The 18,278-nt window shown below is 36.2% G+C and overlaps 2 protein-coding genes across 4 annotated transcripts; both read left to right on the top strand.

The window, feature by feature from the left end:
- Positions 1 to 394: 394 nt before the first annotated feature.
- Positions 395 to 9,851, top strand: LOC110783387 (2-alkenal reductase (NADP(+)-dependent)). Its single transcript, XM_021987727.2, has 5 exons — positions 395 to 776; positions 5,233 to 5,410; positions 6,554 to 6,720; positions 6,815 to 6,897; positions 8,936 to 9,851. Exons 1-5 carry the CDS (start codon positions 543 to 545, stop codon positions 9,312 to 9,314), a joined length of 1,041 nt encoding a protein of 346 aa, XP_021843419.2. The 5' UTR covers positions 395 to 542; the 3' UTR covers positions 9,315 to 9,851.
- A 4,430-nt stretch (positions 9,852 to 14,281) lies between these two features.
- Positions 14,282 to 18,061, top strand: LOC110783388 (probably inactive leucine-rich repeat receptor-like protein kinase At5g48380). 3 transcript variants are annotated; one of them, XM_021987728.2, is made up of 3 exons: positions 14,282 to 14,430; positions 14,791 to 15,649; positions 16,617 to 17,680. In XM_021987728.2, the coding sequence occupies exons 2-3, from the start codon at positions 14,807 to 14,809 to the stop codon at positions 17,658 to 17,660; spliced, it is 1,887 nt and encodes a 628-aa protein (XP_021843420.2). In that variant the 5' UTR covers positions 14,282 to 14,430; positions 14,791 to 14,806; the 3' UTR covers positions 17,661 to 17,680. The 3 variants fall into 3 exon arrangements, with proteins under 3 accessions (XP_021843420.2, XP_021843421.1, XP_056682702.1); XM_021987729.2 differs by having other exon boundaries at positions 14,994 to 15,649; positions 16,617 to 17,678; XM_056826724.1 differs by having other exon boundaries at positions 14,288 to 15,649; positions 16,617 to 18,061.
- Positions 18,062 to 18,278: the final 217 nt, after the last annotated feature.

Raw genomic sequence — 18,278 nt, forward strand, 5'->3', positions numbered from 1 at the left:
GGTTGGTTTTTCAAAAAGAACTAACCGAATATGATCAGATCAAACCTGGTTAAAACTTATTGGATTTGATCATACCAGATTGCAAGAGAGTAAAATTGAGAGAGTCAACTTATAACACTTGATTAAAACTTATAACACTTGATTAAAACTTATCGACCTAAAAAAAATGAGTACAACTTTTCTCAATTTCTGTATTCAGGAGTACTAGACAAAAAAATTCAAGGTGAAAAGAACACATCCCAAATATGATCGGACATTTAAAAAACAAATAAAAAAGCATGATAAGTCAACAGTCAACGGCTAATTTTGGCGAAATTAAAAAACAAATAAAAAAGCATAAAAAGTCAACGGTCAACGACTAATGCATCCAAGAATACAAACCATGAGCCCAACCCCTGCTTTGGCAGCCACAGAGTAAACCAAACTTCTGCAAAATCACTCTTACCAACCACCAAAACCTCTTAAAAACATACAAATTTCTCACTAAATTAACCAAAAAACTACCCAAAAATCACATCTTTTTTAATCAGAATTCTGCAAAAATGGAGGAATTAATGGAAGTGGAAAACAAGCAAGTAATACTAAAAGGGTACATCGATCGAGCTCCATTGGAATCAGACATGGAATTGAAAGTGGGAAATCAAATTAAGCTCAAAATTTCAAAAGGGTGTAATTCTGTTCTTGTAAAGAACCTCTATCTTTCCTGTGATCCTTACATGAGAGCTCGAATGCGCGATTTTCAGGGTTCTTATATTCCACCTTTTGTTCCTGGCAAGGTATAATTTTTACAATTCCCAATAACTATTTTGCTTCTTTCTTTTGTCGTGCCTTTCAATTATTGGATTTTTTAACTGTTTATATGCCTCGATTTTTGGGTTTTGGAAATGATGTGGACAAGATTAGGGTTATGTTATGCTTCAAATTTTTGGTTGGACATATTAGGGTTATGTTATGCCTCAAATTTTTGGTTGGAGGTTAATAGAATAATACTCCTTCCATTTATGTTCTTCCTGTTTAGAATCTTGCAACTATTTTGACGCGAAGGGATAATGATGTACACGGGATTTGATCTCATATTCCCGAGTTATGTTATGTTTCAATTTTTTGTTAGGGGTTAATAGAATATACTACCTCTTTTAATGTTCTTCTTGTTTAGAATCTTGGAACTATTAATGCGCGGAGGGGGTAATGATGTACACGGGATTTGATCTCATATTCCGAGGTTATGCTTCAATTTTTAGTTGGAGGTTAATAGAATATAGAAACTTTGGTTGAGCAAGAAAGGGTTGACGGTTGGGGTTGACTTTATGCCTTATTGTTGTGTTTTTGGGGTTGGGAGATTATGAAGAAAAAGGGAAATTATTGAAGGATTGGTGACAAATACTAAACCCTAGACCCTAAACTTGCTGATTGATCCATGGCCCTTCACTTTATAGTGGAAGAATGTCAATATCTTGTATGGATTATGAGATTGGTTTGCCACCTATGTTATTCGGACTCTTCATTTTACTTCAAGTACCCGTGTCGACTTCGGGTCCTCGAGTCGACCCTCGGTCATGGATATGGACACTCCGATACTTCATTTTGGTCTGAAATCATGGAAAATTTTCACAATTTAACCGAGTCGAAGACTTGGACACGTACCCATGTCCGACACTAGTCCCCGAATCCGATTAACATAATGTACCATTATGATGACTTGTAATTTTTTAGGCTTTTGACGATCACAATAAGTTAATTCGAGACCGTCCCGCCCAAGACTTGTTGTTGCTATTTGTGGTGGTTGCACCCTTGTAAGACATACTGCATTAGACGATAATAAGAAGCGAAAAACTCTTAAAACCGGGATTGTTACATTAAATACTTCGCCAATTTTGTAAAACAACTAACACTATGAAGCGAAAGTAACAAGCTATATGCCTTCTGTTTTGGAATGTGAGGAGTGTATACTCAACCAGAATTTATAATAGAATGCTTGTGGCTTGTGATATTGTACAATTACAGTCTGCTTACAATCAAAGCAAAAGGACAAACATCATGACAGCAAGCAAATTAGGCTAAAAGACTAATCAGGTTCTGATGGGAAATTAGCTTGCTGATGCTGGTGTTATCGAGCCTGATTATTAGTCTTCAACACTCCCCCTCAAGTTAGGAGTAGGTGAGGTAGAAACTCCTAACTTGGACAGTAAGTCAACATGTTTGACAATAGGAAGGGACTTAGTGAGTATGTCAGCAAGTTGATTCTGTGAGGGAACATATTGAGCTTTGATTATGAAATGACAGTCTATTTCAACAGGTTTAGTCTTTTCATGTTGGACTGGATTAGCAGCGATAGCTAGAACAGCTTTGTTGTCGCATTTGAGCACAGCACGTGGTAGTTCATTGAGACCTAAGTCTTTCAGAAGTTGAGTAATCCAGGTCACTTCACAGATGGTTAGGGCCATGACTCTAAATTCAGCTTCTGCTGTAGACCTTGCTACAACTTGTTGTTTTTTAGATTTCCACGACATAGGTGATGATCCTAGAAGTATGCAATAGCCCGTGGTTGAGTTTCTAGACACGGGCAATCCTGCTTCGAATCTCAAGGCTCTTCCCATCTCCAGTATGTTTCTATGCCTCCTTTCAACCTTGCCATTCTGTTGTGGCCTATCTACACATGACGTTTGGTGCTCTATTCCTAGATCACCAAAGTATTGCCTGCATTTTGCATCATCAAATTCAAGGGCATTGTCTGACCGGATAGTCCTGACTTGTGCCTTGAACTGATTCGTTACAAAGATTACAGATTTTCTAATCACTCCATATGACTCAGACTTGAGTTTTAGCAAGTGAATCCATGTGCTTCTTGAGTAATCATCCACCACAGTGAGGAAGTATCTGTAGTTTCCTCTAGCATTTACTTTATAGGACCCCCATATATCAATGTGTATCAAGTCAAAGTTGGTTTTTGCTTTTGACTTGCTTGCATTGAAAGGCTATTTTGTGAATCTTGACATAGGGCACGTCAAACAGACTGTTTCATTTTTCTCACTGCAAATTTTAGGCAAGCATCCTGTATGTTTAATTCTAGCTAGGGGGCATGCCCTAGCCTGCTATGCCAAAGAGTGCGGATGCTCACTCTAGCAACGTTGCGTTCTATCTCTATTTTGTCAGTATAACCAGCCATGCCCATGTAGTTTTTTGACAGATTAGAGACATTTTCCTCTTCCTCATTTACCAGGAAATACAAACCGATTCGGGCATCCCTTTCAGTTTTGTCAGTATAACCAGCCATCCCTTTCAGTTTGTGTGTGATTTTGTCTTGTATGACACAGAAATCATCATGAAACTGAACTTCAAAGTTTTCATCTTTGATGATCTTACTCACAGACATCAAGTTATGCTTGAATTCAGGGACAAACAAAACATTTCTAAGTTTCAATTAGTTACTCACATGCACTTCACCTATATGAGAAATCTCTGCAGTTTTTCCATTAGGCAAGTTTATTCTAGACTTATTTTGAACTTTGACAGGATTGTCTAGTTGTTCAAAACAAGAGCTCATGTGATCCGATGCTCCCGAATCTATAATCCAAGTTTTTCTTCATGATTTTTGAATTAAAACACGAAATCATACCTGCAAACCCTTGGCCCAGCTCTTCTTCTGTATCATATCCAAATTTGGTGTTGTTGTTGTTCGGCCCAGCAGGTAGAGTTTCAGCAGTTTTTCAATTTGCTGAGGAGTAAGAAGAGGTACACTTGCTTCTCCTTGAGCATTAGCAACAAATTTTGAAGCAATTGCCTTTGCTCCATTTGTTTCCTGTACCAGTTTCTCTATCCTTTCCTTTCGTTTGCTGTTTCTTGTACTGAGGATGCCATTTAGGGTAACCAATAACCCTCCGTTATCCTTCAGCCGAGTGACCAGTTGCTCCACAGACTGTGCATCCACCTTCTTTTCCTTTACCATACATGGCTCACACCTCCTCATCTCTCGAGCTTCTTAGGATATCTCTCTGAGACTCTTCCTGTTTGAAAGTAGAACATGCTACCTCCACAGTAGGAAGAACGACTTGCATCAGAATCTGACTCCTTTGAGGTTCATATACATCCAACCCATTCAGAAACTGAAAGAGGTGTTGCTCCTCCCTTTACTTGTTCAGAGTTTTGATGAAATTGGTGATTTCATTTGTCATGTTAGCAACCGATGGAAGTATATTCAGTCATCTATTTCCTCCCACAAGGACTTCATAGAGTGATAGAGGTGTAGTAATCACTCACAGCTCTGCCTTTTTGTTTCAGATCATATACATCTCTATTGAATTTGTATTTTCTTGATCCATTGGTCTGAGAAAACCTTGTTTCAAGTTGTTTCCAGATCTCTTTAGGTGAGTCTATGAACAAGATAGACTTCTTGATGGATTCAGACACTGAGAACACGATCCAAGCACTAACCATGCTGTTACAGGTGTCCCATTGTTCACCTTTAACAACATGTGTAGGATCTCTTTCCAGTGAACCTGTGACAAATCCCAACTTCCTCTTAGAGTTGAGAACAATCTCCATAGATCTCCTCCATTCTCTGTAATTTCCAGATCCTGTCAGCTTTTCTATGCTACTGACTGTTGCAATCCCATCAGATGGGTGCAAATATAATGGATTATGTATATCTATCATTCTAGCCATTTTGATTAATACAACTTGGTGTTTTAATCAGATGCAGGCAGAAATAGATGATGAAATAGAAATGAAAATTTTGATCTTTCAGAGTTCTATTTATCAGTGAACTAAAGATGAGGTTTTTATGTGTTTTGAGAGGATTTTTCCACACCAAATGCTTTCAGAATTTCAACCTACAGCTCTGATAGACTGATACCATATTGAGTAAACCGAAATAAAAATGATAAGCAAATGATTAGGGGAATAATCAGCCGCTCTTTCTCATCATTCACTGATAAAAAAAAAATATCTCTCAGATTACAATCCCTAGGCTGATCCTTATAGCAGTGTATATAGTACCGGTATGACCTCATACTAAAAGACAAAGAAACAGAAAGAAAATATCTATGCAGTTGTAATTGTACAATTACAATCTGCTTACAATCAAAGCAAAAGGACAAACATCATGACAGCAAGCAAATTAGGCTAAAAGACTAATCAGGTTCTGATGGAAATTTAGCTTGCTGATTCTGGTGTTATTGAGCCTGATTATTAGTCTTCAACACTAACCGTGTTGATGTGTATCATATTGTGTAGCCTATTGAAGGATTCGGTGTCTCCAAAGTCATAGATTCAGATGATCCAAATTTCCAGGCAGGAGATATTGTTTCAGGATTTACAGGCTGGGAAGAATACAGCTTAATAGAGGATACAAAGAAACTGAGGAAGATTCAACAACATGATATCCCTCTTTCTTATCATATAGGTCTTCTTGGTACGAACCTGATCTCATTTTCTTTTCCTTATTCTTTTTTAATTATTTTTTGGGACAACTTACTGTCAGAGAAGCTACTCCGTGTAAGGCCAATAAGCCCTCTGTGACTATGCAACTCTGTGGCTCCATATAATCATATACTTCTCTAGAATGCCAAAGATGCTCGTTCGCAAAAGTATTCTTCCTTGATCGATCCGTTTAGTTCAGTCCCATTAACCTAATGATTTATGAAATACATGGATATATAAGCCAATAACAGAACCAAGTTTATGCCCATTTTTGTTTCTGGATCTGTAGGCTGTAGTAATACATTCGTTTCTTTCAAAAGTTCAAGGCTTTTTAACTGTTGTCAAAAGAACCCATTTTCTGTAGGGAACCTCTTTAGCTGTGTTTGTGCGACATATATGTATTATCTGCAACAAATGTCTCCTCTTCTTAGTATTCCTTATGGCCAGGAAGGAGGCTTGTCTTCATGGCGGAGCCAAGAAAAAATGAAAGAGCATAGTTATATTGTAGTATAAAGGATTTGAACCCTTGACCAAAGAGACTACATGAGTACGTTAATAAATCAGAAATAACCACTAAGGCAAGGATTATTTAGTGATATATTTTGGTATTTAGTACTATATACTTCCTCCGTTCCGTAAATATGGCACCATTTTGTTTTTTACACTATTCTTACTATGACTTTGGCCATTTTTTGTGATTGATACATAAGAAAATTTTAGTCATGTGGGGTCAATGTTAGATTCGTGTCGATATATATTATCTAAATATCAATTTTTTATAATTTTTTACTTACACACGATTTGAGATATTTAGAGTCAAAGTCAACCACGGTGCAATATTTAAGGAACGAAGGAAGTATAAGTTTTATTTAAAATTGTTGGGGCTGGCCGCCCCCACCCCCATTATCTCCGCCCTTGCTTGTCTTAGCTAGCTAATACGAATGCTAGAACTTAGGCTTTGTTCTTTTCACCTTAAAAAATAATTTTCAGGAATCCTTAATAAACATTTCTTATCTTGGCCACATAGCTCCCATCGCATACTATTGATGCATAGTAGGCCATAACTTTGGTGAATTTCAATTTGCTATGCCGAATTTCAAGTTTGAGTTACTAAGCTGTTGGCATGTCTATGCAGGTATGCCAGGATTTACTGCTTATGCAGGGTTTTACGAAATCTGTTCTCCTAAAAAAGGGGATCGTGTTTTCGTCTCTGCAGCTTCTGGAGCCGTTGGGCAGATAGTTGGTCAACTTGCCAAATTATATGGTTGCTATGTTGTTGGTAGTGCAGGCACAAAAGAAAAGGTAATGGTTTACTTACTGCTGTTTATGCATGCATGTTTTGTAGATTGAATCATGGTATTGTTTGTCCACCTTCTTTTGATTCTGTGTATGGTAGGTTGATCTACTGAAAACTAAACTTGGATTTGATGATGCTTTCAACTACAAAGAAGAACAAGACCTTGATGCAACTCTTAAAAGGCAAGTAGATCGAAAACTTGCTCTTTTGTTTCGCAACTTTTCTGTGGGTGTAAAACGATTTCATGGAAAACGATTTTTCCCGTTTTCAATCATTTTACGTTGTTTGGTTTAACATGGGATGAAAAACAATTTTCCATAACTCCCTCAAAGATGGGAAACCACTTTTGCACCTTTCCTCCTTTCCTCCTTACCTCCCTCTCCCTTCTTCCCTCGCCCTTCTTCCCCTAAATCTTCATCATCTCTTCCATTTTCTTTTAAGGAACCAAACGAAGGAAAACTAGTTTGAAATTATGTTTTCCTTGGAAAATACTTTACATGAAAAATCATTTTACACCGAACCAAACGGAGCCTTAAATACAACATTTGACTAGAAGATTAAGCTATGCAGAACCATATTGTCATACGGATGTGTTATTGCTGAAGATAAGCTGAATTCCTTAGAACTGTCTGAGTGTCAAAATGGTCTCTAGTCTCTCAAACAATGGGGTTAAATCATTAGTTAATAGTACTCCATAACTAATTATTGACCACTAGCTTTCAATATGCTGCTTCAGTTCCTTTTTTGCAATAGTACTGAAATCAGGGAATACCAAACTTAGCTATCAAGTTGCTAGTTTCTCTTATGTGGGCTGCACCTGGAATCATTTACAGGAAAGAAGAGGAAGTAGTAGTCGTTTCACAATTCCGCCACCAAAAGAAAAAAACAAAAAAAAAAGAGAAAAAAAAAGAAAAGAAAAAAAGGCGAAAGAACAGTCTGATCGACAACTAAAACATCACTATCTGACTATCACCATCCTTAATGTCTGCCACTCTTTAGCTAGAATAGGTTCAGTACTTCCATTCATGCTATTCACATACTCTGTATGTTCTTAGTGTCAGTACATCCTTTTAGCATATATTCTTTTCGAACATTAGCTTGACAGCTGAACTCTTAGAAACTTGTCTGGCTTAAGACATTCAAGTCTTACTATGTTATCACATGCTTAGAAGTAACTTAAATTTAATTAGAATTACGTCGAATTGATTGTTAAGTAACATATAATACAATATAGACATTGTAAACTGGCCTATACTGATATATTAGTACGGAGTATGATTATAGACACCTAATGTAGCATTGGTATTATAGAATGACCAAAGAGTGTACTAGATCTACTCGTTGTGAATGAGCAAGTTGCGAAATTCTAAGAAGTTGTGAGATTCTATGAAGCGGCCTGATGTATGTTTACTGGAAGAAGCTTCTAAATACAAACGAGCAAGCTCAACCCGAGCTTGAGCAAGTATTTTATTAAACAAGCTCAGCTCGAACATTAAAAAAAATGGAAAATATAAAAATAAATAAATAAACTCGTTCAAGCTCGAGAATGTTCGAACACCAATATTCCTTAACAAGTTTAGCTCGATAGCATTATTACTCAGCTCGACTCGGCTTATTTGCAACCCTAAAGAAGGAGAATATGTCAGAAGATGATCTAATTAAGTTGTGAATCGTTCTTTCTCTTATATGATTCCTCATCATAATCTTTCTAGCTCTCTGTATGGTGAAGAATTCATGAATTTGAACTTGGATCCTCAAACTGTACAGAACTACAGATGGGAGATGCCAATGATGTTATGTTGTTAACTTAATTTATACCCATATCGGCCCGTTTGGCAGCCGGTAATAAATGGTGGGAATAGGAATAAATCCAAGTGTTATATGGCAAGAAAATTAACATCATAATATCCATGGTAATGAAAGTTTATCTCAAACTTGTGTTTATTCTTCATAAATTTGCATTCCTACCAAATACCACTCCACGAATGGTAATGAATGGTAATGAAAACTTATGAAGAAAAGCAGACAATTTTACGGGTATTAGCATTACCATGGGAATGAATATTGATTTTCTTTTCAAATTAACACACAAATTCATTTCCATTGACACCATTATTTATGACCAGCTAGTAAACGGGCCGTATAGGTTATGTATATCAGTATATAATTAACTATATATGTTCGTAATCTGATGTCATATATACGCCGTTTTCTGACCAGATTTTTTCCCGAGGGAATCGACATATACTTTGAGAATGTCGGAGGAGCCATGCTAGACGCCGTCCTCTTAAACATGAGAGTTCATGGTAGAATAGCTGTTTGTGGAATGGTGTCTCAACATAGCAACCATGACAAAGAAGGGATCCATAACCTGTTTTCGATCATTAGAAACCGGCTCACAATAAAAGGGTTTCTTCAGAGTGATTACTTGCATTTGTTTCCTAAATTTGTAGAACAGGTTGGTGCTTACTATAGGGAAGGGAAGATTGTGTATATTGAAGATATGAATGAAGGATTAGAGAGCGCTCCTTCTGCTCTTGTTGGTCTCTTTACTGGTAAAAATGTGGGTAAGCAGGTTGTTTGTGTGTCACGTGATTGATTCAATCTCCGGAACTTGTTAGGGGTTTGGGATTGAGTTGGGAGAAGGTAAGAGGACTTTCCCCGAAAATTCCACTAGTGGGATTGAAGCATTGCGCTCCTGAACTATAGGTTGGAAGGTGTTCTCTTTTCCACCGGATCAAGCTTAACTTGGTCTAAATCTCGTTATTGATTCAATCTTCAGAGCTTGTTAAGGCTTTGGGATCGAGTTCGGGAAAGGGTAAGAGGATCTTGCTTCGAAAGTTCCCCTAGTGGGATTGGGATTGAAGCATTGCGCTTCTGAACTTTGGGTTGACAGGTGTTCTCCTTTCCACCAGGTCAAGCTTAACTTCGTCTAAACGTAAGTGGAAGGTTCTTGAATGTTGTTTGATTGTATGTAAAGTTGTAAACCATCGTTCTTGAGAGTGCATTATTGTTTTTCTACATTTAGTAGAGAGATGCAAATATGTTAATTGCTCTGTAATTGTATTCCATCCAAGGGATCATATTTCATGTAGAGTTCGAGTTCTTACGTACATATTTGTTTATGTTTATGGCATATACGAGTATTATCTAACCAAATACAGATTAACTATTCTTTTGAACCCCTGAAGAGGAAGTAAGCATTATGTCTAGAAATATGGCCTAGTCAAGAACTAATTCTCTTCGCAAATTTTTGGCTATACCCGGGTACAGCCAAAGCTGGCTGTACCCCCATCCAAAACGATGTCGTTTTGTGTTGTTTAAAATGAACATTAATATACTGGTACAAAAATGAACATTTACTATTTCGGAAATGAACATTTATTTATTTATTTATTTGGAATGAACATTTACTATTTTGGAAATGAACATTTATTTATTTATTTGGAAATAAACTACAAAAATGAACATTTACTATTTCGAAAAAGAACATTTATTTAGTTATTTGGAATGAACATTTACTATTTTGGAAATGAACATTTATTTATTTATTTGGAAATAAACAATATAGGCGCTTGTAAAAACATAAAAGACCAATGAAGTGAACAATTTCATTATGAATTTTAAAGCCAACATGAAAGAACACACAATACAACAAGAAAGAACAAACAATAAAGCAGATAATTATTATGAACAAAAAAATAAACAAAAAATAACAAACAATATAAAGAAGAACATAAAATTCCACAAAAAAGCACAAACAATACAACAATTATGAACAATTTTATGATGAATTTTAAAGCCAACATGAAAGAACAAACAATACAACAATAAGTTTGATGAATGAATTTAAAAAACAACAAGAAAGAACAAACAGTACAACAAGAAAGAACAAACAATACAAAAAGAAATAATAAAAGATTAATGAAGAGTTTAATTATGAACATTAACCATATGATTATTATAAACAAACAAATAGACAAGAAAGAACAAACAATATTAAAAAAAACATAAAGTTCTAGAAGAAAGAACAAAAAATACAACAATTATGAAAATTTGATGATGAATTTAAAAAACAACATGAAAGAAACAAACAGTACAACAAAAATGAACAAACAGTACAACAAGAAAGAACAAACAGTACAATAAGAATGAACAAACAGTACAATAAAAAAGAACAAACAGTCGACAAGAATGAACAAACAATATGAGCCCGTCATTTTTGGGGGGTATACAGCCAGAGTTGGCTGTACCCGGGTATAGCAGTTAGCAATTGAATTCTCTTAGCCAGTCATTCTTATAGATGGTTGTGGGTCGGGCTATGCCGAGTTGGCTTCGTGTTGAACCCTTGAGCCCTGGGCCTGATTGAATTCGATATGAGAAAAAGAAAAAACTAAGCCCATTTGTTTCCTGCCGGCAGGGCAGGGCCGTGCCAAAATTTTCAAAAATGGCCCAAGATCACATGCCCTTGTATCGGATCGGGTCGTGCCTAAGCCTAATATATGGAAAAATAAATTTACATGCTAGTGAGAGCAATACGGAGTATACGAGTATTCTCTAACCAAATACGGATTAACTATCGTTTCGAGCCCCGTTGGCGGCTCCGGTCCCCCTCGAAAAAGCTGAAGTGAAACTAAGCATATGTCTAGAAATTTGGCCTAGTCAAGAAGTAATTCTATTAGCCAGATATTCGTATAGATGGTTGTGAGTCGGGCCATGCCAAGTTGGGCTTCATGTTGAGCCCTTGAGCCTTGGGCTTGAACGAGTTTGTCTCACACCAAGTCCATTTATTTCGCGTTGGGCATGACCGTCAAACCGTGTCAAAAATTTCAAAAAGGAGGCTCATACATGGCGCAAAACCACATGCCCTCTTGCCGGGCCGGGTCGTGCCTAAGCCTATGGAAAAATAAATTTACAAAGCCAGTGAGAGCAATCCCATTGACAACGATTTCGCGCGCCAAAAAGGTCCATTTCTTGGTGGAAGTCTATGAAGGGAATTTCTCCATTTCAATGCCCACATTTTCGAGAGTTTTCGAAACCAAGTTTCGGAAGTCTTTCAAATTGGTCCAAGGGGGTGTACTTCCTTTTGTTCCGGAATACTCGCATTATTTTAACTGAATACGTTTGTCAATGCACAACTTTGACCACCAAAATTTTTAACTACATATTATAAAAAACACTTATAAAATATTAATATTTCGAAAATATATATTAAGATGAATGCAACAATATATTATATACTAACATTTGTTTTTATATAGTAGAAATGAAATAGGATCAATGTGAATTATGTGAATAGTGCATGATAGAATACATAATAATTACAATATTATATATTATATCAGTGCAAAAAGTCAAAACGGTGCGTGTTTTTGGAATGGGGGAATATTTGTTTATAACCTCTTTCCTTTTCATACTTTGGATCCACTTAACTTTTGGGTATGGGTCTAAATTCTAAACCAACGGTTGAGCAAATAGCCAAATACGCTTGTGATAAGTTGTGGGCCTTGTGGCAACCTCAGTCAAAACTCTTATTAAGGCAATTAAGCAAATACGCTTGTAATAAGTTGTGGACCGTATGTCAATCTCAGTCAAAACTCATTTATTAAGTAGATTAATAAAAGTCGTTGGGTAGTAAAGGTGGGATTATTAAAAAATATGTCGTAGGTGGGATTAATAAAAGAAAACCGGCCAAAGGTTGGATTAATATTACAAAATTTTCCAAATTGTAATAGGAATTAAATCTTTAACCTTATTAAAAAAAAAAGTAGGAATTCAAACGCCTTATTACATAACTACTCAAGTCATTTTTGTTCGTGAACAACTTAATCACACGATTTGAAACTTCTGATCTGATTTGGCATAATCGGGTTGTTACAACGGACGCAAGAAAGGCAAATTAAGAAAGTAAATAAATAGCACATACTTAACGTGGTTCACTAACAATGTATTGGGTACGTTCACATGTAGAGGGAAAGTTTACTGATCTTGAGAAGTACAAATTACATAATACAACTAGGTTTTGACCTATTTTAGTTGAGCCTACTGTTTTAGTTCCTACAGGTACTGTTTGAGAAGTACAAATTACATAATACGGAGTACATTTTTTTTATTTTTTTTAATAGGTAAGAAGAAGGGACCCTAACTGAACCAGCACCTAGCACAGGTGAACCAGCCCAGCTCCGCAGGTCATCGCTTGAGCCACTCCCAAGCATTACGCCGTTGGGACCCTAACTGAACCACTCCCAAGCATTACGCATAATACGGAGTACATGTAGAGGTATTGTTTGAGCCTACTTTTAGTTTATAGTACTCTATATACAGATACGAAAAAATGTTCAAAAAATAGACTCAAACAGATATTCCTCCCATGATAACAGATACCGTAAATTTTGAAAGACCTCTATATTAAATTATTCGAAGAGGATTTAACCGATTCACGGCATATTCTAACACGAGTACCGTACCCTATCCTCAATGTATGATAATTTATCGATCAAGTGTGAATTTGTTGTAGTTTGTGAGCAAGAAAGAGAGGAGTGTAGTCGTGTAGGACAGTCGAAAAGAAGTTGGACCATAAAAGTTTAGACTACCCAAACCAATAAGTAAACGCAGTCAACTAAACACGTTATGGTGGGCCCATTTTAACTTGACATTTTTCCTCACTTGCTCTACCGTATTGGACCCGTTTAGTGGAAATTCATCAAATTAGTTTGTGGAAAATATACAAGTAAAAAAAAACATTGTTGTAAATAAATAAGAGTAATTAATCGCGTGATTTTGTCGTAAATTCTGTAAATAATAGGACTTAATTACTCGTATAAAAGATAAAGAATTGGTTTTACTATTTATAAACATTTGTAAATAAGTGTTTAATACATTTTCTAAATTGGAATTAATTTAGGAATGCATGTCAAAATCACGCGTTGATCAGCATAATTGATGTTTATTTTAAGTTAATATTTCTATTTTTTAGCTTATTATGTGTAGTCCTTGGAGCACAATACATCATTTTCAACCCTGAGAAGTGTATAGTCGTATAAATTTTTTAAAAGAAAACATTAAAAATGAATCAAACATCGATAATACCGATTGAACAAGTGATGTTCTCATTCAATCCTAATTCCTAAACTAACATTTTATAAAAATGAATTATGCTTATGTATAACTCGTAAAGCTACAATATGCTTCATGTATTTAAATCTTAATCAAACACCAATAACACTAGTTGGCGAGTGATATTCTCGTTTAATCCTAAACTTTTAAAGCTACGGTATACAATATACTTCGTGTATTTAACTCTTACTTATTACGTACGGCGAAACTCATTACCGTAAGTCTCTAACAGTAATTCTTTTTTACCGCCATTTTATTTCTTCCCGGGTTTTTTACCCCTTTGCCTCCTTTATTGGATTTACTGATTCACTAATTACAGTATCAGTGCGTATCAGTGTATTACCAACCAAATTCACCAGTAAAACCCAGGTTTGAATTGTCAAAGAAAGGGACTTAAATTTCCTATGATCTTTCCTCCTTTTTTTGGTGTCTTTGGAAAGTGACCCTCCAAGTCTTCTATCTTGACTTACTTATTATTTTGGGTTGATTTTCTCCATTGAAATACTCTTTGATTATTATTAATTAATTCCCTTCAAAACTCCCTTCTTCAACATTTTCACCTCTTCTTTGAGCTCCAAAGGTGCAATCTTTAGTTCTGGGTATGTCTCAACTCTTGCTTATTTCAATTATTTTAGCTTGAATTGAATTGGGTTGCTTCATTTTCCCCAGAATTCCAAGTTATTATTGTAGTTTCATAATTAGAAAACTTGTCAATTTCTAGGGTTTTAATGCTCTTTTTATCCCCTATTTCTTTGATTGCTCTCAATTATAGGATATTATTGGTTGTAATTCAGTGGAATACATAGATATGTAGTAAATCATAGGTTATACAGATATTCAGTGGAAATTATTGGTTAATTTCACTCCTAAATTTTTCATTTTTGAGCAATAAATCATAGGTTATACCATTTTTGTTCATATTTTTACCACTTTGGTTCAAAATTTTGCATTTTTTGAAGCATAATTGGAGTTCAAATGGCCCACAATAGAAAACCTGCTGCTTCTATAGAATATGGAATGAGGTTTTTGCTGATATTAGTGAGTTGTTATGGAATTTGTGGGACTAAAACTGATGTTCAATGTTTAAGAAGGATTTTCGATTCATTTAAGGATCCTAATGGTTACTTAAATGTAACATGGAATTTCAACAACAAAACTGAAGGTGCAATTTGTAAATTCAATGGAATTGAATGTTGGCACCCAGAAGAGAGCAGGGTGCTGAACATTAAGCTAGCTGATATGGGTTTAGAGGGCGAATTTCCGCTCGGACTTGAGGATTGTACAAGTATGACTGGGTTAGATCTTTCTGGAAACAATTTGAATGGCTCACTTCCTTCGAATATCTCGAAATACATAGGTTATGTAACAGAACTTGATCTTTCTAACAACTATTTCTCGGGTCCAATACCGGAAAATCTTGCAAATTGTTCATTCTTGAATGGTATTCACCTTGATCACAACCGGTTTTCCGGCCAAATACCCTTGGAATTTGGTAGCTTAACTCGGATTCATAGTTTTACGGTTGCCAACAACAATTTGTCGGGACAAGTCCCTGAATTTGGAAAATTTCATATTTCGAAGGATAGTTATGATAATAATCCGGGACTTTGTGGGGTTCCTTTGGATCTTTGTACTTCTCCGAAGAAGTCACATATTGGTGCTATTGCTGGGGGTGTAGCTGGAGGTTTAACTCTCATGATTGTTGTGACGGGTGTTGCGTTCATTTACATATCGAAGATGAAAGTTATCAGGAAGAAGGTTGAAGATCCTGAAGGTAACAGATGGGCTAAGAGTATGAAAGGAACTAAAGCTGTTAAGGTAAGTTCTTATAGCTTTTACAGTTTTACTACTTTGGTTAATTGGTTTATGTATTTCTTTGTTACTCCGACTCAGGGTACTTAGGTTGAATATATTGGTATGTGTCCTAGTTTCGTGCTTGGATAGTATTGATTCGTATGTAGGATCTGAGAAAAGTACTTGAGGAGAACTAAAGAGTCTGAGTAAGGCTATGTTCTTTTTACCTTGTCTAATCTAATTTTCTAGTTTCTGGTATGGTTTGGTATGATTCTTCATGGTCTAATTTGTTATGTGTCCTAGCTTCGTGCTTGCCTAGTATTGATTCGTATGTAGGATTTGACAAAAGTACTTGAGGAGAAGTGGAGACTAAAGAGTTTGAGTAAGGCTATGTTCTTTTCACCTGGTGTGGTTTTACTTTTAGTTTCTGGTCTGGTTTGGTACGATTCTTCCTGGTCTAGTGTGGTTGAGTACTGTTATGTGTCCTAGTTCCGTGCTTGCCTAGTATTGATTTGTATGTAGGGTCTAACAAAAGTACTTGAGGAGAACTAAAGAGTCCGAGTAAGGCTTTGTTCTTTTCACCTGGTAAATATTTTCTGTGTTTTTTGCTTTCTTTGTTTTTTGCTTGGATGGTATTGATATGCATGTAGGATCTGACAAAAGTACTTGAGGAGAACTAGTCTGAGTAAGCTCGGTTCTTTTCACCTGGTCTGGTCTGATTTTCTAGTTTCACCTCGTCTGGTCTGATTTTCTAGTTTCTGCTCTGGTTTGGTTTGATTCTTCCTAATTTGGTCTGGTTTGGTTTGATTCTTCCTAATTTGGTATGGTATGAATATTTTCTGTGAGTGTTTTTTCTTTTTCTAGTCTGGTCTAATAAGCAATAAGATAAGGTGGAGAGAACAAAGCCTAACTTAGATATACTTTATTACAGTATTATTTTCTTTTTTCATCTTAGTGCTAAAGCAAAAAGCAAATTCAATCATATTTTCAGGTCACTATGTTTGAGAAGTCGGTTTCAAAAATGAGTTTGGACGACCTGATGAAAGCGACCAACAGCTTCAGCAACAACAACATGATTGGTTCCGGAAGAATGGGAATCATGTACAAGGCAACGATGCCTGACGGTACACTCCTCACAGTGAAGAGACTGCAAGATTCGCAGAGAACGGAGAAAGAATTCTTGTCAGAGATGAAAACGGTGGGAAGTGTAAAACACCAGAACTTAGTCCCTCTATTAGGTTACTGTGTAGCGAAGAAAGAGAGGTTCTTGGTGTACAAACACATGGCAAAAGGAAACCTCTATAACTGGCTTCACCCCTCAGAACCCGTTGAAAACCCGTTAGAGTGGCCTGTGAGGCTTAAAATTGCCATTGGAGCGGCGAAAGGTTTAGCTTGGATGCATCACAATTGCAACCCTAGAATCCTCCATAGAAACATAAGCTCGAAATGCGTGTTGTTAGACGAGGATTTCGGCCCGAAACTGTCGGATTTCGGGCTTGCGAGGCTCATGAACCCGATCGACACCCATTTAAGCACGTTCGTGAACGGGGAGTTCGGTGATCTGGGGTATATCGCCCCCGAGTATGCAAGAACACTCGTTGCAACTCCGAAGGGAGATATTTTCAGCTTTGGAACTGTGCTTTTAGAACTTATCACGGGTCAGAAACCCACCCATGTCTCAATTGGACCCGAAGAAGAAACCTTCAAAGGTAGTTTGGTTGAATGGATTTATCAGTTGTCAGAGAAAAACGATCTTCGTTCTTCAATCGATAAGTCTTTACTCAACAAGGGAGTTGATCATGAGCTTACTCAGTTTCTGAAAGTTGCTTGTAACTGTGTATCACCTACGGCGAAAGAACGGCCTACGATGTTCGAAGTTTACCAGTTTTTACGATCTATTGGTGAAAGTTACCATTTTACTGCTGATGATGAGATTATGGTTCCTACAGAAACATCAGATGCTGGTTTTCCTTCTGAACTTATTGTTGCTCATGAAATCGAAATGTCTAAAAGAAGAGGTGATGATGTTATGTGATATATATATATATATATATATATATATATATATATATATATATATATATATATATATATATATATATATATATATATATATATATATATATATATATATATATATATATATATATATATGTTATAGATTTGTAGATCGTTTATACGAAATTAGTAGGTTAATTCGATATGTTTAAAGATGAACACAAGGCCGTGCCTTATAGACTTATACGTAGTATTTCGTAGTAGATAATAATTACGTATGATGTTCCTGTATTGCTAGTGTCTTGTATTGTATGATAATATTGATATGTACAGATTTAAGTTACCTGTTCAGGTGATACATAGTATTAGGCTTGTCAGTCATTTTTAGATTGAATGCATCTTTCTGATGAGAAATGGAAATAATAGAAGTTGTACTGATGATTGGTCTTTTGCTATATTAGCTCATACGAAGTACAAAACTTGTTTCCCTCTTGCTCTCTTTGATTCGGGCATGACTTAACCTACTTTAGGACACAAACTAACCCGGGCCGAACCGAAGACCGGAATTTCGATAACTCAAGACCCGGAGACCAGACTGGTTGTGCTTGGACCGGACCTGGACTGAAAAAATCGGTCCAACCCCAGACCAAAATGG

This window comes from Spinacia oleracea, chromosome 4 (genome assembly GCF_020520425.1).
Source record: "Spinacia oleracea cultivar Varoflay chromosome 4, BTI_SOV_V1, whole genome shotgun sequence".
In the NCBI taxonomy this organism is placed as follows: domain Eukaryota; kingdom Viridiplantae; phylum Streptophyta; class Magnoliopsida; order Caryophyllales; family Amaranthaceae; genus Spinacia; species Spinacia oleracea.

Coding starts and splice junctions, on each gene's coding strand:
- LOC110783387 (XM_021987727.2), top strand. CDS start 543: ATGGAGGAATTAATGGAAGTGGAAAACAAGCAAGTAATACTAAAAGGG. Junction 777..5,232: donor CACCTTTTGTTCCTGGCAAG/GTATAATTTTTA, acceptor CATATTGTGTAG/CCTATTGAAGGATTCGGTGT. Junction 6,721..6,814: donor GTGCAGGCACAAAAGAAAAG/GTAATGGTTTAC, acceptor TGTGTATGGTAG/GTTGATCTACTGAAAACTAA.
- LOC110783388 (XM_021987728.2), top strand. CDS start 14,807: ATGGCCCACAATAGAAAACCTGCTGCTTCTATAGAATATGGAATGAGG. Junction 15,650..16,616: donor AAGGAACTAAAGCTGTTAAG/GTAAGTTCTTAT, acceptor TCATATTTTCAG/GTCACTATGTTTGAGAAGTC.